We start from the raw sequence: 24,616 nt of genomic DNA on the forward strand, positions 1-24,616 counted from the left end.
GCAGAACCGGACCCGGGGGGGGGTCCAGGGCCGTGGGGAGGGGTCCTGGCCCCCCCGGGGGTGGGGGATGGGCTCAGTATTGCATCCAGGGGTGCCCCCGCCAAACCCCCCCCCCCCCCATTTTCCAGCTGGGGGAAACTGAGGCACACAGAGCTGACGGTGACGTCGCCAAGGTCACTTTGGGGGCGGAGCCAAGAATGAAGACATCCCCCCCCAAATACACCCCCCCCCCCATTTTGGGGGTCACCACGGGGGTCTCCCCCCCCCCCCCGAACCCCCCACCCTGTCCCCAAATTTTAGCCCCCCCCCAAACCGCTCAGGGCTCCCGGTTTGTCCCCTCTGTCCCTTGTCCCCTCCCCTCTCCCAGCCCCCCCCGGACCCCCCCAAAAAAAAGGCTCAGCTCGGCTCCCACCGTTTGGGGGGTCCCGGGGGGGGTTTGGGGGTCCCGGGGGGGGGTTTTGGGGGGGTCCAGCACAGTGAACGCAGGAGGTTTATACGGAGCTTTCCAGAACAAAGCTACGGGCACGGCCACACGATGGCCAGAGATAAACACGGGGCCCCCCCGCACCCCAAAACCGCGGGGGGAGCGGGGGATGGATGGGGACCCCCCCCCCGCACCCCAAAACCGCGGGGGGAGCGGGGGATGGATGAGGACCCCCCCCCGCACCCCAAAACCGCGGGGGGAGCGGGGGGATGGATGGAGACCCCCCCCCCGCACCCCAAAACTGCCCTCACAGGGTGGGGGGACACCAAGGGGTCTGGGGGTGTCCCCAACCCCCCCCACCCCATTATGCACAGCCCGAAGCGGGGGGGGGTGGCAGAGGGGACATTGGGGTGTCCCCACCCCCCCTCGCTGTCCCATGAGGTGACACAAAGGGACCCCCGCGACCCCCCCCCCGCCGTCAGCCGCTGGCCCAGGTGACAGAGGGGACACGGGGGTGACCCCAGCGCCCCTCGGCCGCTGTCCCAGGTGACACGCGGTGACACGCGGTGACACGCGGTGACACGTGGTGACACTCGATGACACTCAGTGACATGAGGTGACACTCGGTGACACCCGGTGACACTCGGTGACACACAGTGACACTCGGTGACACGCTGCTGTCCCCTCAGCCACTGTCCAAAGGTGACACACGGTGACACTCGATGACACTCAATGACACTCGGTGACCCACGGTGACACTCGGTGACACTCGGTGACCCACGGTGACCCACGGTGACACCCGGTGACACGCCGCCGTCCCCTCAGCCGCTGTCCAAAGGTGACACACGGTGACACTTGGTGACACTCAATGACACTCGGTGACCACGGTGACACTCGGTGACACTCGGTGACCCACGGTGACACTCGGTGACACCCGGTGACACGCCGCCGTCCCCTCAGCCGCTGTCCAAAGGTGACCCACGGTGACACTCGGTGACACACGGTGACACTCGGTGACACCCAGTGACCCACGGTGACACTCGGTGACACCCGGTGACACCCGGTGACACACAGTGACACCCGGTGACCCACGGTGACACCCGGTGACACGCCGCCGTCCCCTCAGCCGCTGTCCGAGGCGGGCCGGGGGCTGTCGGGGGCGGCGCGGGGGTCGCGGCTGGGGCTGCAGGGGGCGGTGGCCGCGCTCGGCCGCAGTGGCCGCGGTGTCCCCGGTGTCCCCGGTGTCCCTGGTGGCCCCGGTGTCCCTGGTGGCCCCGGTGGCCCCGGGGGCCGCGGCTGGCCCAGGGCCTGGCTGACGAGCCCGGGCAGGGCCAGCAGGCGCAGCCCCAGCGCCTCCAGCTGCGCCTCCAGGGCCCCCAGGCGCTTCTCCAGCTCCTCGTGGCGCTCCTGCAGCTCCGCCAGCAGCTCCGACATCAGCGCCTGCGTCTGCACGGCCCCAAAACCCCGCAGCAACGGGATCGGGGTCAGGCACGGCCCCAAAACCCCGCAGCAACGGGATCGGGGTCAGGCACGGCCCCAAAACCCCACAGCAACGGGATCGGGGTCAGGCACGGCCCCAAAACCCCGCAGCAACGGGATCGGGGTCAGGCACGGCCCCAAAACCCCGCAGCAACGGGATCGGGGTCAGGCACGGCCCCAAAACCCCGCAGCAACGGGATCGGGGTCAGGCACGGCCCCAAAACCCCACAGCAACGGGGGCTCGGGGTCAGGTACGGCCCCAAAACCCCGCAGCAACGGGATCGGGGTCAGGCACGGCCCCAAAACCCCACAGCAATGGGATCGGGGTCAGGCACGGCCCCAAAACCCCGCAGCAACGGGATCGGGGTCAGGCACGGCCCCAAAACCCCGCAGCAACGGGATTGGGGTCAGGCACGGCCCCAAAACCCCGCAGCAATGGGATCGGGGTCAGGCACGGCCCCAAAACCCCGCAGCAACGGGATCGGGGTCAGGCACAGCCCCAAAACCCCGTAACAACGGGATCGGGGTCAGGCACAGCCCCAAAACCCCGTAACAACGGGATCGGGGTCAGGCACGGCCCCAAAACCCCGCAGCAACGGGATCGGGGTCAGGCACGGCCCCAAAACCCCGCAGCAACGGGATCGGGGTCAGGCACGGCCCCAAAACCCCACAGCAACGGAGGATCGGGGACAGCCTGACCCCACAACAACGGGCTCGGGATCAAGGATGGGTCTGACCCCACAACAACGGGGTTCGGGGTCAGGGACGGTCCCAGAACCCCAAAACATCAGGCTCGGGGTCAGGGATGGGTCTGACCCCATAACAAGGGGGGATCAGGGACAGCCTGACCCCATAACAATGGGCTTGGGGTCGGGGACGGCCCGACCCCATAGAAACAGGGGGGTCAGGGCTGGTTTGACCCCATAACAAGAGGGGGGGGTCAGGGCTGGTTTGACCCCATAAATGCGGGGGGGTTCAGGTTCGGGGCTGGTCTGACCCCATAGAACCGGGGGGGGGTTCAGGTTCGGGGCTGGTCTGACCCCATAAATCCGGGGGGGTTCAGGTTCGGGGCTGGTCTGACCCCATAAATCCGGGGGGGTCCCGGCCGCGCTCACCTTGGCCAGGTCCACCAGGGTGTTGGCCTGGTCGCTGAGCTTGCGCTGCTCCATCTTCACACTGCGCAGCCTGCGGGGACAGCGGCGGCCTTGGGGACAGCCCTGGTGGCGCTGCCACCCCCTGGTGGCACTGCCACCTCTGTCACCCTGCCACCCCTGTCACCTCTGTCACCTCTGTCACCTCTGTCACCCCCGTCACCCCCATGCAGCCCCTCACCCGAACGTGCAGCCCCTCCCCTCAAGCGCAGCCTCTCAGCCCCCCCGGGGGGGTCACAGCGGGTTTTGGGGTGTCCTCCCCCCACCCCAAATTCGGCGGCAGAGCCCATGCAAAGCTGGGGGGGGGGGTTAGGGGAGGGGGGCACTTACTTCTGAGCTCTGCGGGGGCGGCGCAAGGGACACAAAAGAAAGGGTTAATTCCGAGGGGACAGCGCAGCAGCGTCACCGCCCCCGCCCCAAAGGGACCCAAAGGGACCCAAAGGGACCCAAAGGGACCCCCCCTGTCCCGGCCAGGCCACCCCCGGTCACCCCCACACCCCACCCCGGAGCTGGGGGGGCTCGGGGGTCACCCCACAGGTCTGGTGTGCCCAGCAGGGGGTGAGGGACAGGGACAGGGGGGACAGGGACAGGGACAGGGATGGGGACAGGGACAGGGACAGGGACAGGGATGGGGACAAGGACAGGGACAGGGACAGGGACAGGGATGGGGACAGGGACAGGGACAGGGACAGAGATGGGGACAGCAGAGTTGGGGGACAGGGACGGGGACAAAGAGAGAGGACAGGGGACAAGGACAGTGGGAATGGGGGACAGGGAATGAAAGAACTGGGGACAAGGCCAGGGGACAAGAATGGGGACAGGAACAGGACAGAGGACAAGGCCAGGGGAGCGGGGCAGTGGGAATGGGGGACAGGGGACAAGGCCAGGACCGAGACCAAAGCCAGGTGACAAACCCCGGGGCCAGCACAACGGGGACCGCCTGTCACCCACCCGGGAGGGGACACCCCCCCTGAGGGGACAGGGGGGTGACAAGGAAGCAGGAAAAGCGGTGGCACTTACTGATGGATGGCTTGGAGGAACTTACGCTGGTGGGTCCGAACTTTGGCGTGGTCGATCTTCTTCACCAGCTTGGTGTGCTTGTGGATGAGCCACGTTTCCCTGAGCACGTTGGCAGCGGCGTTCTTCACCTGCCGCCCCAAATCCCGGGAATCACCCATGGGTGGGCACCACCACGGGCTTTTCCCTGGATTTCCCCATTTTTCCCTGGTTTTCATGGGGTTTTTCCCATTTTTTGGGGCTTTTTTCCCCCCAGTTTTCATTGGGTTTCCCCCCAGTTTTAATCGAGTTTTTCATGGTTACAATGGGTTTTTTCCCCGGTTTTCCTGTGGGATTTCCAGGTTTTAAGGAGGTTCTTCCCACTTTTAAGGGGGTTTCTCCCATTTTCCCCCCGTTTTAAAGGGTTTTGTCCCATTTTTTCCTGGTTTTAATTGGCTCTTTCACCAGCTTGGTGTGTTTGTGGATGAGCCACGTTTCCCTGAGCACGTTGGCAGCGGCGTTCTTCACCTGCCGCCCCAAATCCTGGGAATTGCCCATGGCTCCCATCAGAATCAGCTTTTTCCCGGTTTTTATGAGTTTTTTACCACTTTTTCCCAAGTTTTAAGGGGATTTTTCCCAGTTTCAGCAGGGGTTTTCCCAGTTTTAATTGCATTTCTCAGTTTGATTGGCTTTTTCCCAATTTTAATGGGGTTTTCCCATTTTTTCCTGGTTTTCATGGGGTTTTTTCCCAATTTTAATGTATTTCTCCCAGTTTTCATGGGGTTTTCCCCAATTTTAATGTATTTCTCCCAGATTTCATGGGATTTCCCCCAATTTTAATGTTTTTCTCCCAGTTTTCATGGGATTTCCCCCAATTTTAATGTATTTCTCCCAGTTTTCATGGGATTTCCCCCAATTTTAATGTCTTTCTCCCAGTTTTCTTGGGGCTTCCCCCAATTTTAATGTATTTCTCCCAGTTTTCATGGGGTTTCCCCCAATTTTAATGTCTTTCTCCCAGATTTCATGGGTTTTTCCCATTTCAATGGCTCTTCATGGGTTTTCCCCCCAGTTTTAACGTTTTTCCCCCATTTTTAACGGGATTTTCCCCATTTTTAACGGGATTTTCCCCATTTTTTTGGGACGAGCCAGGCGGTCTCACCCGCTTGGTGAGCTGCGTGTCCATCATGAAGTTGTGGACGTGTTTCTCGGCTTTGGTCAGCTCCAGCTTCCGGGCCACCACGGCCACCACCAGCGCGGTGCAGCCGGCGCCCTGCGGGGACAGCGGGGACAGCGGGGACAGCGTTGGCTCCTGTCCTTCGCTGGCCTTTTGGGAACAATTTGGGTTTAAAAAAATTTTAAAAAAAACAAAAAAAAAAACCTGGCGGGAGCCCTGAACTCCCAGCTGGAGTTCAAACCGATCCCCTCAGGCAGTGGGAAATCTCCTCGCCGTGTCCCCAGGGCAGGGGCCCCTCGTGGTGTCCCCTTGCCTGTCCCCTCACGCTGTCCCCTCTTGGTGTCCCCACACCAGTGTCCCCTTGTCTGTCCCCTCACGGTGTCCCTGCAATGTCCCCTGCCATGTCCCCATGTTCCCTGCTGTGTCCCCTGGCGGTGTCCCCATGTCCCCTGGGTGTCCGTGTGTCCCCTGGCAGTGTCCCCGTGTCCCCTGGCAGTGTCCCTGTGTCCCCTGTCAGTGTCCCCTGGCAGTGTCCCCTGGCAGTGTCCCCGTGTCCCCTGGCAGTGTCCCCTGGCAGTGTCCCCGTGTCCCCTGAATGTCCCCTGCCATGTCCCCATGTCCCCTGGCTGTCCCCTGGCAGTCCCCTGGCAGTGTCCCCGTGCCCCTGGCAGTGTCCCCTGGCAGTGTCCCCGTGCCCCTGGCAGTCCCCTGGCAGTGTCCCCGTGCCCCTGGCAGTGTCCCCTGGCAGTGTCCCCGTGCCCCCTGGCAGTGTCCCCTGGCAGTGTCCCCGTGCCCCTGGCAGTGTCCCCTGGCAGTGTCCCCGTGGCTCACCATGATGCCGGTGAGCAGGCACACGCCCTTGCCGCAGTAGGTGTGTGGCACCATGTCCCCGTAGCCGATGGACAGGAAGGTGATGGAGATCAGCCACATGGCCCCCAGGAAGTTGCTGGTCACCTCCTGCTTGTCGTGGTACCTGCGCGGGGCGGTGGCACCGCTGGCACCGCTGGCACCGCCGGCACCGCGGTCGTTGAATCCCCCCCCCCCCATTTGTGCTCATCGCGGTGGGTTTGGGGCGCTGTCCCCAAGCCAGATTTGGGGACACCATGGGGACGTCCCATGGCCAGGCTGTGCCCCCCCCGGGACGTTGAGGGGACAGCACAGAGGTGGCACCGCTGTCCCCAAAAGCGCGGGACACCGATGTCACCGCGCGGCCCCAAAGGCCACCGCGGGTGACGCCGGGGGGACACTGGGGGACACTGTGAGATTGCGATGTCACAGACACGGCGGTGCCACCACCCCCCTGCCCCCGAGGGTGGGGACAAGCCCGGCCAGGGGACACGGAGCAGCGGCCAAGCCGGGCAGGGGGACAGGGACATGCGGGGAAAATTGGGGGGGAAAGGGGAAAAGGGGATTGGGGAAAAGAAATGGGATTGGGAAAGGGAAATGGGATTGGGAAAGGGAAATGGGATTGGGAAAGGGAAATGGGAAAGGGAAATGGGATTGGGAAAGGAAATGGGATTGGGAAAGGGAAATGGGATTGGGAAAGGGAAATGGGAAAGGGAAATGGGATTGGGAAAGGAAATGGGATTGGGAAAGGGAAATGGGATTGGGAAAGGGAAATGGGATTGGGAAAGGGAAATGGGAAAGGGAAATGGGATTGGGAAAGGAAATGGGATTGGGAAAGGGAAATGGGATTGGGAAAGGGAAATGGGATTGGGAAAGGAAATGGGATTGGGAAAGGGAAATGGGAATGGGAAAAGGGAAATAGGAAAGGGAAATGGGATTGGGAAAGGAAGTGGGATTGGGAAAGGGGAAATGGGGGGGGAAAGGGAAAAGGGACAGAGGAACAAGCCGGGGTGGGGGTGTGGGGTCTCGAGTGTCAGGAATTTAGGATTGCTGCTTCCCAACCCGGTCTGGGCTTGGAACCTCACCCGGCACCGAGGGACACGGCAGGGACAGGGCGGGGACAGCCGGGGGTGAGGGGGGAGGCGACAGCACGGTGACAATTCCCGGGACCTGCATTCCCAAGGAACACCCGGGATTTCCCCCCCAGGAACCCAAAACGTGCGGGGACAGGAGGGGAAACGCAAAGGGACAAAAGTCGGATCCCAGGAGGAAAAAAAAAAAACAACCCTTTGGAGACTGCCAGCCCCTTGTGGGGCCTCTCTGAAAGTGCCCCCAAAGCCACCACGGAAGTCCCCAAGGCGGGGGACAGCGGGGAGGGGACGGGAAGCAGCTGCCGAGGTTCCAAGAGGAAAAGGGCCCCCGGCCCCTTTCCGCGCCCCCCGCCCCCCCCGCCGCAGCTAATCCTAAATTCTGGGGGTTTCGGGGAGCAGAAGCCTGGGGCGAGGGACGGTCCCTGCGGTCACTCGGGACGGTCCCCGCGGTCACTCGGGACGGTCCCCGCGGTCACTCACAGTTTGTCCCTGCAAGCAGCAGAGCGGGCAGGGAGGGAAAACAACAGCGGTTAATGCGCGACCCCGGGGGCTGGGGGGGCTCGGGGCCAGCAGGGGCGGGGACACGGCGGGGACAGCCCGGACACCCCATGGGGACAGCCCGGACACCCCATGGGGACATCACGGACACCCCATGGGGACAGCCCGGACACCCCGCGGGGACAGCCCGGACACCCCGCGGGGACAGCCCGGACACCCCGCGGGGACATCACGGACACCCCATGGGGACAGCCCGGACACCCCATGGGGACAGCCCGGGCACCCCATGGGGACATCCCGGGCACCCCATGGGGACATCCCGGACACCCCGCGGGGACAGCCCGGACACCCCGAGGGGACAGCCCGGACACCCCGCGGGGACATCCCGGACACCCCACGGGGACAGCCCGGACACCCCGAGGGGACAGCCCGGACACCCCGCGGGGACATCCCGGACACCCCGAGGGGACATCCCGGACACCCCGAGGGGACATCCCGGACACCCCGCGGGGACAGCCCGGACACCCCGAGGGGACATCCCGGGCACCTTCGGGGACAGCCCGGGCACCTTCGGGGACAGCCCGGACACCCCATGGGAACATCCCGGACACCCCGAGGGGACATCCCGGGCACCCCATGGGGACATCCCGGACACCCCACGGGGACAGCCCGGACACCCCGAGGGGACAGCCCGGACACCCCGAGGGGACAGCCCGGACACCCCATGGGGACATCCCGGGCACCCCATGGGGACATCCCGGACACCCCATGGGGACATCCCGGACACCCCGCGGGGACAGCCCGGACACCCCGAGGGGACATCCCGGACACCCCGCGGGGACAGCCCGGACACCCCGAGGGGACATCCCGGACACCCCGCGGGGACAGCCCGGACACCCCGCGGGGACAGCCCGGACACCCTGCGGGGACATCCCGGACACCCCATGGGGACATCCCGGACACCCCATGGGGACAGCCCGGACACCCCGCGGGGACATCCCGGACACCCCGCGGGGAGCAGCTGAGGAGGGTCCTGAGGGCGCGTCCCCGAGGGTCCCCTCAGTGGGAATGTCACATTCCCGGACCCCTCCGCGGGACCCCCAGGTTTTGGTCCCCACTGCGGGACCCCAAATCTTTGGTCCTCTTGGCAGCTCCAGCTCTTTGCACCCTCTGCAGGTCCCTCGACCTTCGGAGCCCTCTGGGGGACCCCGAACCTTTGGTTCCCTCTGAGAGACCCCCCCAGTTTTAGTCCCTTCTGTGGGACCCCAAACCTTTGGCTCACTCCAAGAGACCCCAAATTTTGACCACCTATGAGGGACCCCCAATCTTTTGTTCCCTCTGTGGGACCCCAAACCTTTGGCTCACTCCGAGACCCCAAATTTTGACAACCTATGAGGGACCCCCAATCTTTTGTTCCCTCTGGGGGACCCCGAACCTTTGGTTCCCTCTGAGGGACCCCCAGTTTTCATCCCCGTGCCACCCCCCAGCTCTCAGTCCCCTCCGTGTCACCCCCAGCCCCAGCAGGCCCCACCCCAGGGTGACACCGAGGAGCTTGGGGACAATCCCACCTGGCAAACCCCAAAGATCCCACCAGAGGCACGTGTCGTGACCGCGGGGGTCTCTTGCACCCCTCAAACCCCCCGATACCTCCTCAGCTGTGCCCCCAGCCCCACCAGGGAGCAGCTGCCCCACCCTGGGGTGACACGGAGGAGCCTGGGGACAATCCCCGAGCCAGACCCCAAACCCCCCACCAGAGGTGCCTGTCCTGACCACGGGGGTCTCTCCCCACCCTGGGGTGACACCGAGGAGCCTGGGGACAATCCCACCTGACAAATGCCACCTGGCAAACCCCAAACACCCCACCAGAGGTGCCTGTCCTGACCACGGGGGTCTCTCTCCACCCCGGGGTGACACCGAGGAGCTCGGGGACAATCCCACCTGGCAAATGCCACTGGAGCAGCCCGGCCTGACCATGGGGGTCTGTCCCCACCCTGGGGTCACACCGAGGAGCTCGGGGACAATCCCACCTGACAAATCCCACCAGAGGTGCCTGTCCTGACCACAGGGATCTCTCTCCACCCCAGGGTGACACGGAGGAGCCTGGGGACAATCCCACCTGGCAAATGCCACCTGGCAAACCCCAAACACCCTGCCAGAGCAGCCCGGCCTGACCACGGGGGTCTCTCTCCACCCCAGGGTGACACCGAGGGGCTTGGGGACCATCCCACCTGGCAAATCCCACCGGAGCAGCCTGGCCTGACCATGGGGGTCTCTCTCCACCCCGGGGTGACACCGAGGAGCTCGGGGACAATCCCACCTGACAAATCCCACCAGAGGTGCCTGTCCTGACCACAGGGATCTCTCCCCACCCCGGGGTGACACCGAGGAGCCTGGGGACAATCCCACCTGACAAATGCCACCTGGCAAACCCCAAACACCCCACCAGAGGCACATGTCTTGACCATGGGGGTCTCTCCCCACCCTGGGGTCACACCGAGGAGCTTGGTGACAATCCCACCTGACAAATGCCACCTGGCAAACCCCAAACGACCCACCAGAGGTGCCTGTCCTGACCACGGGGATCTCTCTCCACCCCGGGGTGACACCGAGGGGCTTGGGGACCATCCCACCTGGCAAATCCCACCGGAGCAGCCCGGCCTGACCACGGGGGTCTCTCTGCACCCCGGGGTGACACCGAGGAGCCTGGGGACAATCCCACCTGGCAAACCCCAAAGATCCCACCGGAGCAGCCTGGCCTGACCACAGGGATCTCTCCCCACCCTGGGGTGACACCGAGGGGCTTGGGGACAATCCCACCTGGCAAATGCCACCAGAGCAGCCCGGCCTGACCACGGGGGTCTCTCGCACCCCTCAAACCCCCCGGTGCCTCCTCAGCCGCACCCTCCCACCCAAAAACCCCCCCAAAACCCCCGTGCTAACCCCAAAACCGGGACCACCCCGCGCCCCCCAAACCCCCCCCGGGGCCGGCGCGCCGCTCACCGCTCGCAGACGCGCACGGTCCAGGCGGCGATGATCCACGAGGAGATGCTGAAGACCAGCAGCACCGTGCCGGGGCAGATGGTCATGAGCGTCTTCATGACGAAGCGCGTGTTGAAGTTGATCTTGTTGAGCGCGCCGATGCTGCGCGACGAGGCGTCGGTGAAGAGCTTGCTGTGCAGCAGCATCACGCGGCCCAGCAGGTAGAGCCGCAGGAACATGGGGATGGACAGGATGACGTCCACGTCGGCGTGGGCCACCGAGGCGGCGTAGGTGAAGGCCAGGCGCGCCGTCCAGGTGAACAGGTACTGCCCGGGGATGGGGTGGATGGCGCACACCAGCAGCTCCAGCGCGATCAGGAGGACGCGCTCCGAGGTCATGGCGATGCGCCAGTCGTCAGCACCATTGTCCACCATGAACAGCTGGGGGGGGGGGCGAGTGCGGCTCAGGGGGGTTGGGGGCGTTTTGGGGGGGGTTGGGGGCGTTTCGGGGGGTTGGGGGCGTTTGAGGGGGTTTGGGGGCGTTTGAGGGGGGCTGAGTGCGGCTCAGGGGGTTTGGGGGCGTTTTGGGGGCTTTGGGGTTGTTTCAGGGGGTTTGGGGTTGTTTGAAGGGGGCTGAGTGCATCTCAGGGGTTTGGGGGCGTTTTGGGAGGGTTGGGGTCGTTTGAGGGGGTTTGGGGTTGTTTGAGGGGGGCTGAGTGCGGCTCAGGGGGTTTGGGGGCGTTTTGGGGGGGGTTGGGGGCGTTTGAGGGGGTTTGGGGGCGTTTGAGGGGGGTTGGGGTCGTTTCGGGGGGTTTGGGGTAATTTCAGAGGGGTTTGGGGTCATTTCAGGGGGGCTGAGTGCGGCTCAGGGGGTTGGGGGCGTTTCGGGGGGTTTGGGGTTGTTTCAGGGGGTTTGGGGTCATTTGAGTGGGTCTGAGTCCGGCTGAGGGGTTTGGGGTAATTTTTTGAGGGGGGTTCGGGGTAATTTGAAGGGGTTTGGGGTAATTTGAGGGGGGTTGGGATACTTTGAGGGTTGTTTTGGGTAATTTGAGGGATATTTGGGTAATTGGAGGGTTTTTCTGGTTAATTTGAGGGGATTTTGGGGTAATTTTTTGAGGTTTTTTTTGGGGTAATTTGAGGGGTTTGGGTTAACTTAGGGGGGATTTGGCTAATTTGAAGGGGGTTTTGTTGGCTAATTTCAGGTTTATTTCCTTAATTTGAGGTTTATTTGGGTAAATTTGAGGGGTTTTTCAGTTAATTTGAATTTTTTTTTGCTAATTCAAGGGTTTTTTTGTTAATTTGAGGGAGGTTTTAGTTAATTTGATGGGGTTTTTTTGTTAATATGAGGTTCTTTTGTTAATTTGAGGATTATTTTGTAATTTTGAGGCGTTTTTGGTTAATTTGAGGGGGTTTTGGTTAATTTGAGGTTTTTTTGGTTAATTGAGGAGGATTTTCATTAACTTATTAAATGGGTTTAGTGCTGGCTAAATGCCAGTGGACTTATTGGAATTATTTACTGATTTTTTCTGCTGTGAGATGAGGATTAGCAGGAGGGCAAAGCAAGTTCCAAACTTTAAAGGGCATAAAGAAAACTTCATTAATAAAATTAAAAGAAAAGTAATAAGAAATTAGAGTAAACTTTTTTTTTTTTACTGGCAAGGTAAAGAGATACATTTGGTATTTTTAGTGAGTTTACTACTGTAAAAATAACTATTAACTTTGATAATTAAAATATTTTTATTAATTATTAAATGTTTGTTGTTTATTTAGGGAGAAGAGTCTTTCTTGCTACGTTATTGAGGTTTTTCTATAAGAAATTGCTTTTTCATGGCGTCAGTGACAGAATTAATGAATGAGCTGCTCGGGGCAGGAAAATTTGGAGCGTGAAAGTTTTTCTTGCATTTTGTAGCTTTTTAGTAGCAGTTTTTATGGGGTATTAATTTATGGGGTATTAACGTATGGGGTATTAAATTATGGGGTATTAACTTTTGGGGTATTAACTTTTCGGGTATTAACTTTTGGGGTATGTTAATTTATGGGGTATGTTAAGTTATGGGGTATTAATTTCTGGGGTATTAATTTATGGGGCATTAATTTATGGGGTATTAAATTATGGGATATTAACTTTTGGGGTATTAAATTTTGGGGTATGTTAAGTTATGGGGTATTAATTTATGGGGTATTAAATTATGGGATATTAAATTATGGGGTATGTTAACTTATGGGGTATTAACTTTTGGGGTACTAACTTTTGGGGTATTAATTTTTGGGGTATGTTAAGTTATGGGGTGTTAATTTATGGGGTATTAAATTATGGGATATTAAATTATGGGGTATGTTAAGTTATGGGGTATAAATTTCTGGGGTATTAATTTATGGGGCATTAAATTATGGGGTATTAACTTTTGGGATATGTTAACTTATGGGGCATTAAATTCTGGGGTATAAAATTCTGGGGTATTAAATTCTGGGGCATTAAATTCTGGGGTATTAACTTTTGGGGTATTATTTTAAGGATGACTTGCTTTAGTATAAAACCAAAAGTTATTTTCACCCATTTTTTGGGAACAGAGGGGCTGCCTTTTTCCCGGTATTTTTGGGTTTTTTTTGGTTTTTTTTCCCTCTGGGTGACACGGGGACAGGCCGGTGCCGCCCCGGGGCAGGTGCCAGCCGGGGGCCGGTGGCCCTCGCCCACCTGGATCTCCCTGGCGTGGTACATGACGATGAGCCCCAGCAGGATGAGGGTCGAGAGGCTGATAAGGCATTTCAGGGCGAACGAATACGACGACTCCTGCCGGGGCACGGGGGCACCGTGAGCGCGGCCGGAGCCCGCAGCGCCCCCCGCCCCCGTGCCGGGACCCCCCCCCCACCTTGGTGTAGACCCCCCAGGACAGCTCGGTCTCGGTGACCATCACCACGATGCCGAACATGCCGAAGATCAGCGCGTAGTCGCTGAGGCGCTTGCGCTTCTCGAAGAGCGCTCGCCGGTGGCCCAGCTTGTAGCCGATGTTCTGGTTCCGCCGCTCCTCCGCCGCCCCCGGGCCCGGCGGGGCCGCGCCGGGGCCGGGCTCGGCCGCCCCGGGCCGCTCCGGCCGGGACACGACCACGCGGGGACCGGGGCTGGGGCAGCCCCGCGGCGGCTGCGGCTCCCGGTGCGGCGGCTGCGGGGTGCGGGCGGCGCTCGGGGGTCCCCGGGGCCGCCGCACCCCCCCGTTGTAGCGACAGCTGCTCATGGCTCTGCTGGCGACAGCACCGGGCGATCCCGCATGGCTCGGCGGCGCGGGGGCGACCTGCGGGACAGGGGGACACGCGGGGGGACACGCCGGTGGGTGGGGTGACCGGGATGGGGGCACGGGGAGCCGGGATCCCGCCCGGCCTCGGCGGGGGCTTCCCGGAGCGGTGCGGGGGCCCCGACGGCTGTGGGGACGTGTCCCGCCCGTGGGGACGTGTCCTGTCCACGGGGGACGTGTCCTGCCCGTGGGGACCTGTCCTGCCCGTGGGGACGTGTCCCGCCCGTGGGGACGTGTCCTGTCCACGGGGGACGTGTCCCGTCCGTGGGGACGTGTCCTGTGCACGGGGGACGTGTTCTGCCCGTGGGGACCTGTCCTGCCCGTGGGGACATGTCCTGTCCACGGGGGACGTGTCCCGCCCGTGGGGACGTGTCCTGCCCGTGGGGGACATGTCCTGCCCGTGGGGAAGTGTCCCGCCCGTGGGGACGTGTCCTGCCCGTGGGGGATGTGTCCTGCCCGTGGGGAAGTGTCCCGTCCGTGGGGACGTGTCCTGCCCGTGGGGGACGTGTCCTGTCCACGGGGGACGTGTCCCGTCCGTGGGGACGTGTCCGGCCCGTGGGGACACGCCGTGACCACAGGGACACGTCCGGCTCGTGGGGACACGCCGTGACCACAGGGACACGTCCGGCCCGTGGGGACACGCCGTGACCACAGGTCCGTGTCCCGCCCACGGCGGGGGACGCGTGGCGCTCGCGGGGGACGTGGCCGTGTCCTGCCCGCGGCGGGGACACACCGTGACCACAGGTACGCGTCCTGCCCGCGGGGCCGTGCCCGTGCCCGTGCCCGTGCCCGTGCCCTGCCCGTGGGGACGTGCCCGTGCCCGTGTCCTGCCCGCCGAACCGTGTCCCGCCCCCCCCGCCGCTGCGGACGCGGCCCGCCGGGACGCGGCCGCCCGCCGCCGCCGGTGGCCGTGCGTCCCCTGTCCCCTCCCCGCAGCCGCGGGACATCTCCGGTCCCGAGCCGCGGCTGCGCGTCCCCCGCCGCCCCGAGCAGCCGAGCGCGCCGCGCCCGGTACCGGCGCGCCCGGGGCTGCCGCGGGGGGGGGGGAAGCTCGGCCGCGGCTCCCGCCGCCCCCGGCGCGGCCCTGCCGTGCCCGGTACCTGCCGTGCCCGGGGCCTGCCGGCCCGGCCGGGTCCCGCCGCCGCCGCCGCCGCCGCAGCCCGAGCCGGTCCCGGGGGCGCGCGGCGGCGGCACCGGAGCGCCGGGGGCGGGGCCGGAGGCGTGGTCCGAGCGCGTCCGGCGTTCCGATTGGTCCGCGCGGCCCCCGCCCTCCCCGCTGACGAGCGCCGCGCCACGCCCCTGGTCACGCCCCCTCGTGTTGGTCACGCCCCCCACCCGGCGCCCCCCGCCCCCTCCGGAGCCCCCCCCAGACCCCGCGACCCCCCCCCCCCCCCCCCCAAAAAACGCTCCCCTCCCCATCACAGCCCTTCAGCACCCCCCGGGACCCCTCCCCACCCCTTCGGCCTCGCCGCACCCCAAAATTCATCACCCCCCCCACGTCCCCCCCCCAGTACAGCCCCCCCCTCATGGCCCACAGTGCACCCAAAACACCCCCAGTGCACCCCAAAACACCCCCAGTGCACCCAAAACATCCCCAGTGCACCCAAAACACCCTCAGGGCACCCCAAAACATCCCAGCGCACCCCAAAGCACCCCCAGCCCCCCGCGACCCCCCCGTACCTGCTGGGGCTCCCCGGGGCCGCCCGGGGGGGGTCCCGGGGCCGTCAGGGGCTGCGGGGCCGGGGCTGGGCGCGGGGGCGGTCCGGGGGTCCGGGGGCCATGGGCTTCCCTGCACGCCTGGCAGGGGGACACGCGGCGTTAGGGGGGGCCCGAGCCCCCCGGTGACCGGGCAGGGACCCCCGAGCTGGCACAGCCCCTGAGGGTCCTGCCCTGGCAGTGCCACCACCGGGGGTCACCCTGTGCCCTGCACCGGGGTGAGGGGCTGTGACACGAGTGTCCCCATGGCACGAGGGCTGTGCCACACGAGTGTCCCCATGGCATGAGGGGCTGTGACACACCAGTGTCCCCTTGGCACGAGGGGGTGTGCCACACGAGTGTCCCCATGGCACGAGGGCTGTGACACACCGGTGTCCCCTTGGCACGAGGGGGTGTGACAAACCGGTGTCCCCATGGCACACAGGGCTGTGCCACACGAGTGTCCCCATGGCATGAGGGGCTGTGACACACCGGTGTCCCCTTGGCACGAGGGGGGTGTGACACACGAGTGTCCCCATGGCACGAGGGCTGTGACACACCGGTGTCCCCATGGCACGAGGGCTGTGACACACCGGTGTCCCCATGGCACGAGGGGGTGTGACACACCCAGTGTCCCCTTGGCACGAGGGGCTGTGACACGAGTGTCCCCCATGGCACGAGGGGCTGTGACACGAGTGTCCCCATGGCACGAGGGCTGTGACACACCGGTGTCCCCTTGGCACGAGGGGTGTGACACACGAGTGTCCCCATGGCACGAGGGGCTGTGACACACGAGTGTCCCCATGGCACACAGGGCTGTGACACACGAGTGTCCCCATGGCACACAGGGCTGTGACACACCGGTGTCCCCATGGCACGAGGGCTGTGACACACCAGTGTCCCCATGGCACGAGGGCTGTGCCACACGAGTGTCCCCATGGCACACAGGGCTGTGACACACCGGTGTCCCCTTGGCACGAGGGGCTGTGACACACGAGTGTCCCCATGGCACGAGGGCTGTCACACCAGTGTCCCCTTGGCACGAGGGGCTGTGACACGAGTGTCCCCATGGCACGAGGGGGTGTGACACACCGGTGTCCCCATGGCACACAGGGCTGTGGCACACCAGTGTCCCCTTGGCACGAGGGGCCCTATTGCACCAAGAACCCCATCCACAGGGGGCTGTGTGACACAAAAACCCCATTGCACGAGGGGCTGCCCCATACAAGAAAAACCCCATTGCAAGAGCAGCCCTACTGCACCAACCCCATTGCATGGGGGGCTGCACCACACAAAAACCCCATAACACGGGGTCTGTGTGACACTAAAACCCCATTGCACGGGGTCTGTGTGACACTAAAACCCCATTGCACGGGGTCTGTGTGACACTAAAACCCCATTGCACGGGGGTCTGTGTGACACTAAAACCCCACAGCACGGGGGCTGTGTGACACTAAAACCCCATAGCACAGGGGCTGTGTGACACTAAAACCCCGTTGCACGAGGAGCGGCCCTACCGCTCCAACCCCACTGCTGCCCCACACAACCCCCCCTGCACAAAGCACCCTACGAGTCCCCAGACCCCAGACCCCACAGCTCCCCCATCCCCGCAGCGCCCCCCGGGATTTGGGGTCTCCTCCGGCACACCGGGCTGGCTCCGGCCACCGGCGGGGGACGGCGGCCGCTGCCACCAGCGCCGCGGCCCCCGGGGCCGGCGGGGCCTCGGCACCCCGGGCTGCTCCCGGTCCCCCGGGAGCCCCGGAGCGGGGCCGGGCTCCAGCGGCCAGCTGCTCCCGGTGTGCGGCCGGGCCTGGCTCCCCTCCAGGGCCGGATCGTTTTCTCTCCATTCTGCCAAATTTATCGCAGGAAAATGGGCTCCGATTTCTTCTTAATATTCGGCGTGGGGAGGGAAAGCCGCAGCGGGCAGGGACGGAGGGGAAATGTTCCCCCCACCCTTCAGGGCCCTTCCCCTGAGGCTGTGCCAGGCCCCACAGCCCGGAAAAGTTTTTTGTCACCTCAGACGGGGGTGGGTGAGGCCACCGCGGGCTGGGGACAGTAAATATTTCATGAAGCACGGTGGTGGCTTCACTCCTCTGGATGGCGGCGCAGAAGGGCCCGGATCCGTCTTCCCCAGCCCGAGCATCCCCAGGGACAGATCCCTGCATCCCGGGGAGGCTCCTGTCCCTGTCCCCAACCAGTCCCCTGGCCCTGGCCCCTGTCCCTGTCCCCATCCCAGTCCCCTGGCTCTATTCCTGTCCCTGTCCCTTGTCCCTGTCCCCAATCTCTGTTTCCTATCCCCTGTCCCTGTTCCCTGTCCCTGTTCCTGTCCCCTGTCCCCTGTCCCCTGTCCCTTGTCCCTGTCCCCAATCCCTGTTTCCTATCCCCTGTCCCTGTCCCCTGTCCCTGTCCCCTGTTTCCTATCCCCTGTCCCTGTCCCCTGTCCCTGTCCCTTGTCCCTGTCCCCAATCCCTGTTTCCTACCCCCTGTCCCTGTCCCCTGCTCCCCGTCCCTGTCCCCTGTCCCTGTCCCCAAGGGGACGCCCTGGCTGGTGGCTGCATGCCCAGGGTGGGATGAGCAGGGCGGTCCTGCCTGTCCCCAATGTCCCCCAAGGCGGGGATGGGGATGGGGACATGGCAGAGCCACCGTGTGTCCTTGAGCCGCGGCCACCAATGTCCCTGCTCCGGGATGTGACACGGCAGCAGGACGCCCACGGGTGGCTCTGCCACCCCCGCATGGGGACAATGGACAAGGCAGAGCTGCGGATGCCACCACGCTGGGGCAGGACCCCCGGGTGGGGACAGCAGAGGGGTCCTGAGGGTGGCACCGGCCGCGGCAGCACCTCCCGGGGCAGGGACACGCCACGGCCGGGCTGGCGCGGCCCCCCCGGCGCCCCGGGGTGACAGCGGGGTGGCAGCGGGGTGACAAGGGGGACCCTCTGCTCCCCCCGTGGCCCGGAGCAGCGGCGCTGCCTCGGAGCAACTGCAGCGGAGGGGGGGGGGGGCTAAAAATAGCGGCGGGGGGGCGCGGGGCTCCGGGGGGATTTATTCCGCCCCCGCTCGCCGATTCCTGCCCGGGCACCGCGGCGGGGCGGGGGGGGGGGGGGGGGGGGGCAGGAATCCGGGGCGAGCGGGGCCGGTGGCACCGCGGGGACAGCGGGGAGCACCCCCGCCTGCGGGCTCGGGGTGCTCAGGGCCGCGGGGACCGCGCGGTCCCCCCGCCCGGGGTCACCGGGGCTCCCCGCCGGTCGCCACCGCGGCCCGGGGCTGGCCGGGGGCACCAAGTGCGTCAGACCCCCGGCTGCCCCCCCCCCCCCAAAAAATCCGCCGCGTGGCCCCGGTTCCTGCGGCCGCCGCCAAGCCCCGGCCATATGTCCCAGGCCGGGAGCAGCTGGCGGTGCCAGCAGGAGCCCCCGGCCCCCGCTGGCCACCCGCCGGCGAGGGGCGGGCCGGGGGCGGCACCGCCGCTGCCCCCCGAGGGCAGGGCAGGGCAGGGGGGCTCGCTGTGCTTTGGGGGGGGGCACAGAACCGGCCGAGAGGCAGTGGGACGAGGCCACGCGGCTCCCCAAAAAGCAGCGGGATGGCGCAGCCCAGCCGTGCCACGGGGGGGACCGCCGGGGGTGGCGACACCCGCGACCCCCCGGGTCCCCCCGTGTCGCCCCCCCTGGCACGGCGGGGGTGGGGGCAGAGGGGCAGCGCCCGGCGCCGGGGGGGTTTCCCCCACGCAGGATCGGGCCCGGTGCCACCCGTGTGTCCCCCACAGCGCAGGGGGTGGCACAGGAGGTGGCACACCCGCGGGGACACGCGGGGACACCCGAAGCTCCCCGGCCCCGCCGCGACGCCGGGGAATCCCCGCCCTGCTGCCGGGGTCTCCCCGAGAAAATCCCTCCGCAGAGCCCCGCCGGGACACCCCCGACCGCCGCTGCATCCGGGGACACGGGCCACAGCCCCGATGTCCCCAGGGGTGGCAGGGACAGCCGTGATCCCCCCCGCGACCCCCCCGGCCCAAGGGGGGACCCCGTCCCCATCCCGCCCGCCTCGGGAGGGGACGCGCGGCCGGGGGGACACCGTACCTGCTTGTGGCCCCCGCGGGTTGTGGGGGCTGGGCTGGGGGGGTCCCGGGGGGTGTAGCGGGGGGGGTCCGGGCTCCCCACGCCCCCCCACCTTGGCCGCCACCGCGCCGGCGTCCCCAGACAAAGCCGCCGCGCCGGGTTCTCCCTGCGCCTCCCCCACGCGCTCGGCTCAGCCAAAAGGACAAAGCCGCTCCGCCTGGCTGCCCCCGCCGGGCCACCGCCGACCCCCGCCCGGGCCACCCGGGGGGGTCGCCGCCGCCCCTGGCACCGCCACAAAGCCCTCGGCGAGGGGGGGGGGGTCCCAAAGCTCGCCCACGCCCTTGTGGAGCCCCGCGTCCCCGCTGCAGGGCGGGGGTCCCCTCCGCTGAGGAGGGGTCCCCGCGGTTGCCCACCCAGCGCAGGGTCCCCCGCGGTGGGCCAAGGTCACCGGGAAGGTCGCGAGGGGCGGGAAGGCCCCCGTGTGTCCCCGCGGTCCCCGCCCCGGCGGCTGCGCCCCGCACGTCGAAGCCGCGAGGGCCGCGCGGTGCCCGAAGCCGCCCGGAGCCCCCGGTGCCCCCCCCGGGCTCGGCAGCGGCCCCGGGCCCCGCCGGCTGCGGTGGCTGCCGGACGTGCCACCCCGGTGTCACATCCGCGTTTGTGGCACGGGGTCCCCCTGCTTTTGGTGGGCGCTGAGGCGGGTGTCACCCCGCCGTGCCACCGCTGTCACTCCCCCGTGCCATCAGTGCCACCCCAGCAGCGGGCGGCCAAAACCGGGGGAGCGCCGAGCGCCACCGAGCCCTCAGCCCTGCTCACGCCTTTGGTGACAGCAGCCACATTGTCCCCAAGGACGGGGACCCCCAAATCCCCTGACTCCATCAGCCGGGGGGGGCCCCGAGCAGCCGAACCCCGCAGGGAGGCGTCCCCAGTGTCCCCACACCACAACCCCCCCCACAAGGCAGGACATCCCCATTGTCCCCACGCCCGAGGCAGGGAGTCCCCGCTGTCCCCGCACCGGGGAACGCCACGCGCGGGGTTCCCGTCGCTGCCCCCCCCCCCCGCCCCCCGCCCCGGGGTGTCCCCGCCGCCGCTGCCACCCCCGCGCCCGCTCACTTGCCACGGCCCCGTGCTACGGGGAGCGCCGGGGCCGCGGGGGCGGCGGGCGCTGCCGGCTCTCGGCTCGGCGGAGCGACACTGGCGACAACGGCAGCGTGCGGGGTGGGGGGGAGGCCGGGGGCTTCCCCGCCCCACGCCCCCGCGTCCCCCCCCCCCCGGCGGGGCAGTGACCTTGAGGCCGCGGCGCTGGCGGTGGGTGGGAGCCCGCGGTATTTTTAGCCGGGCACTGTCACTCCCTGCGCGTCCTCATTGTCACCGCCGGGGGCTCCTCCCGCGCCCCCCCCCCGCCCCAACCCCGCGCCGCACCGGGGGAGCTGAGCAGGCCCCGGACACCCCGGAGCCTCGGAACACCGGGGAAGCCCCGGGGAAGCCCCCCCCGTGCTGCCGCCTCCCCTTCCCACCACCCCCCCCCCCCCCCCCGGGTACCCTCCCCGCCGCTGCGCCGGGGGCTTCCCGCGAGCGGGGGATCCTCCCGAGCCGGGGGATTCCCGGGAATGCGGGGATTCCCGCGAGCCACGGGCTTCCCCAGCACCGGCAGCCCCCTTCGAGCGGAGGGGGGGGTCCCCACGGTCGCGGACCCCCCCCCCCAGATTCACCCACCTGCCGCCAGCCCCCGGCCTCCGCTGCCCTCGGGCGCTGCCGCCCGCTGACCATGGCCCGGCGGCGGCGACACGTGCGGCGCCGAGCCCGGGATCCCGGCGGGTTCCGGTGGCACAACCGGGGGCCGGGGGCGAGCCTGGACAGCGGCTCCGCGGTGCCGCCGAGCCCCCTCCCGGCCGCGCCGTGCCTCGGTTTTCCCAGCGCGCAGGCGGCGGCCGCGGGGGCTGCGGGCGGCGATGCGGCGCCGTTGCGATGCCGCTCCACACGCGCAGCCGCGCGCACCCGCCCCGCCGCCTCCCGGGGCTCCCCGGGGCCTCCCGGTGCTTCCCGGTGCTTCCCGGGGCTTCCCGGGGCCTCCCGGCCGCCGCTGCGGATGGATCCCGCCGCCTGACGGGCTCCCCTCCCCGCGCGCCGCCGCAGCCGCGGGGCCGGGGGCGATCGCCCACCCGCGGCTCCCCCCCCCCCGTCCCCGTGGGGACCCCCCCGGTGACCCCCTGGGAACCCCCCGGTGACACCGGGGCAGCCCCCGGGCGGGGCTTTGTCCCCCGCCTAACGTCTCGGTGTCACCCCGCGGTGCCGGCGGTGGGGAGGGGGCGCGGGGTGACCCCCGCGTTGGGCCGGGGGGGGGGGGGGGGGGGCCGGAGTGTCGCCCCTTCCTTCCCGCAGCCCCCCCCCCCCCCAGCTTTTGTCGCGCCGCGGGGGTTTGGGGACACGGGGCACAGCCCGGGGGTGAGCGTGGGCTGGGGGGGGGCGCGGGGGGTTTGGGGGACGGGGGGGGCTGAGGTTTGCGGGGAACAAAGAACGGGGGGGGCGAGGGGCGGTGGGCACGGGGCGAGTGAGGGGGGGTGTGAACAGGAGTGTGAACAGGGGGTGGGAATTGCGGGTGGGAATTGGGGGGTGGGAATTGGGGGGGGAATTGGGGTGCGGGAATTGGGGGGGGAATTGGGGGGGGAATTGGGGGTGGGAATTGGGGGGAATTGGGGGAGGAATTGGGGTTGGGAATTGGGGGGGAATTGGGGTGCGGGAATTAAGGGGGGAATTGGGGGGGAATTGGGGGGTGGGAATTGGGGTGCGGGAATTGGGGTGCGGGAATTAAGGGGGAATTGGGGGGGAATTGGGGGGTGGGAATTGGGGGGTGCAGGTGTGGTGTGCACGGGGGTGCGCGAGGTGCGGTGTGAATCGGGGCGTGAACAGCGGGTGCGCAAGGTGTGCGTGCAAAGCAGGGGGTTCCTGTCCGTGTGTCCGTGTGTCCGTGTGTCCCTGTCCCTGTCCCTCTGTCCCTGTCCGTGTGTCCGTGTGTCCGTGTGTCCCTGTCCCTCTGTCCCTGTCCCTGTCCGTGTGTCCGTGTGTCCGTGTGTCCGTGTCCGTGTATCCCTATCCCTGTGTCCCTGTCCCTGTCCCTGTGTCCGTGTGTCCCTGTCCCTGTCCGTGTGTCCGTGTGTCCGTGTGTCCGTGTCCGTGTATCCCTATCCCTGTGTCCCTGTCCCTGTCCCTGTCCGTGTGTCCCTGTCCGTGTGTCCCCGTCCCCGTCCCTGTCCCCGTCCGTGTGTCCCTGTCCCTCTGTCCGGTCCCACGCCCGCAATCCCCGCTCGGGGTCGGGGGGGGGTGGGGGGACGCTGAGGGGGGGTCGTGCTGCAGAGGGCGGGGCCGGGCCGGAGGGGGGCGGAGCCTCGGGGATACCCGGTGCCACGGCGGGGGGGGAGGGGGGAGGATTCCCGGTGCGGGGGCGGGGGGGATGCCCGGTTCGGGGGGGTGTCGGATATCGGGGGGGGGATGTCGGATATCGGGGGGGATGCCCGGTTCGGGGGGGATGTGGGATATCGGGGGGGATGCCCGGTTCGGGGGGGATGATGCCCGGTTTGGGGGCGGGGGGGTTCCCGGTGCCAGCCGATCCCGCGTGACCGCCGCCCCCCCACGTCCCCCCCCCCGCTCGTTGCCATGGCAATGCCCCCCCCCCAATGGTGGGAAAAGGGGGGAGGGGCGGGAATCCCCTCCCCCTCCTGCGGCGGGGATCCCCCCGCCCCCTCGGGAGCCGCTTTGCTGGGGGGGGGGGGACACCGGGACCCCCCCCGCGCACTGCGGGATTCCCCCAAATCCCATGGGAAATGGGGGATCCCCCACTAATCCCGCCCCCTCCCGCCGCTGGGGGATTCCCCCCGTTAATGGAGGGGTTCCCCCAAATCCCCTAAAACGGGGGGGGGGGACCCCGGAAATGTTTTTGGGTCCCCTCAATCCCCTCTGATCCCATGGGGCGGATCTGGGGGGGTCCAGGCAGCCCCACCGGTGAGGGGACACCGGGAATGGGATTGGGAACGGGAATGGGGAATGGGAACGGGGAATGGGGAATAGGATTGGGAATGGGGAATGGGAACAGGGAACGGGGATGGGGAATGGGAACGGGGAATGGGAACAGGGAATGGGAATGGGGAATGGGAACAGGAAGGGAATTGGGAAGGGGAGGGGAATGGGAATTCCCGGGATGGGAACAGGGGGGACACGCTCCCGCGGGTTCCTCATTCCAGGAGCAGCGGGAATGGGGGATTCCCCCCCTCAGGAACAACCCGGGGGGGTCCCAAGGGCAGGGAACCCCCCCAGTGCAAGCAGGAATCCCACCCCTAATTCCAGCGGGATCTTCCACGTTTTCAGGGATAAAACTGAGCAAGGCAGGGAAAGAATCCCCCCAGACCCTTCCCAAATTATTCCTTCCCCGATTTAATCGGATTTTGGGGTTTTTTTCTTTAAATTTTTAATTGGATTCAAACACACCAAACTCACACAAAGGGCTGGGGGGGGTGGGGCATTCCTCCCTGGCTGGATTTGGGAATTCTGGGATGCGGGAACAGGGCCCAGCCCAGGGGGGGCAGCCCCAAAAAGAGGGAAAAGGATGAGCCCGGATGAATCCCATGGGATTTTGGGAAGCCCGGTGGCACCTCCAGGCCGATTCCTGGGAAGGAATTTCATTCCCAAAGGATGGGGAAGAGAGAGGGGGGGAACGGCAGGATCGGCATTCCCGAGGATCCCGGCGTTCCCCAGGGAGCTCAGCACTCCCACAGGGACCCCGGGAACGTCACCTCCCCTTCCCAAGGCTCCTGAGCCCGGGATCAGGAAAGGGGAAAAGGGGTGGGAAAAGCAGGAATTTCCCTCCTCCGGGTGGATTTGGGGCTCCAGCATTGCAGGGGACAGCGGGAATGTCACCTGGAGTGCCTGGCACTGCTGTCCCCACCCCGGAAAGG

At 66.2% G+C, this 24,616-nt stretch overlaps 1 protein-coding gene across 3 annotated transcripts; it reads right to left on the reverse strand.

Moving 5' to 3' along the window:
* Nucleotides 1-1,411: 1,411 nt before the first annotated feature.
* Nucleotides 1,412-21,518, reverse strand: KCNN1 (potassium calcium-activated channel subfamily N member 1). Of its 3 annotated transcripts, none has more exons than XM_053999407.1 (10): nt 21,384-21,518; nt 15,608-15,724; nt 13,508-13,927; nt 13,333-13,428; nt 10,660-11,078; nt 6,056-6,197; nt 5,210-5,320; nt 4,075-4,202; nt 3,019-3,088; nt 1,412-1,870 (listed from the first exon to the last, which is right to left on the reverse strand). In XM_053999407.1, the coding sequence occupies exons 1-10, from the start codon at nt 21,435-21,437 to the stop codon at nt 1,547-1,549; spliced, it is 1,881 nt and encodes a 626-aa protein (XP_053855382.1). In that variant the 5' UTR covers nt 21,438-21,518; the 3' UTR covers nt 1,412-1,546. The 3 variants fall into 3 exon arrangements, 2 of the variants coding, with proteins under 2 accessions (XP_053855382.1, XP_053855381.1); XM_053999406.1 differs by having other exon boundaries at nt 5,210-5,374; XR_008440683.1 differs by having other exon boundaries at nt 1,786-1,870; nt 4,100-4,202; nt 5,210-5,374.
* Between the last annotated feature and the right edge of the window lie 3,098 nt (nt 21,519-24,616).

The sequence above is a fragment of the Vidua macroura genome, chromosome 26, assembly GCF_024509145.1.
Source record: "Vidua macroura isolate BioBank_ID:100142 chromosome 26, ASM2450914v1, whole genome shotgun sequence".
Taxonomy (NCBI): Eukaryota; Metazoa; Chordata; class Aves; order Passeriformes; family Viduidae; genus Vidua; species Vidua macroura.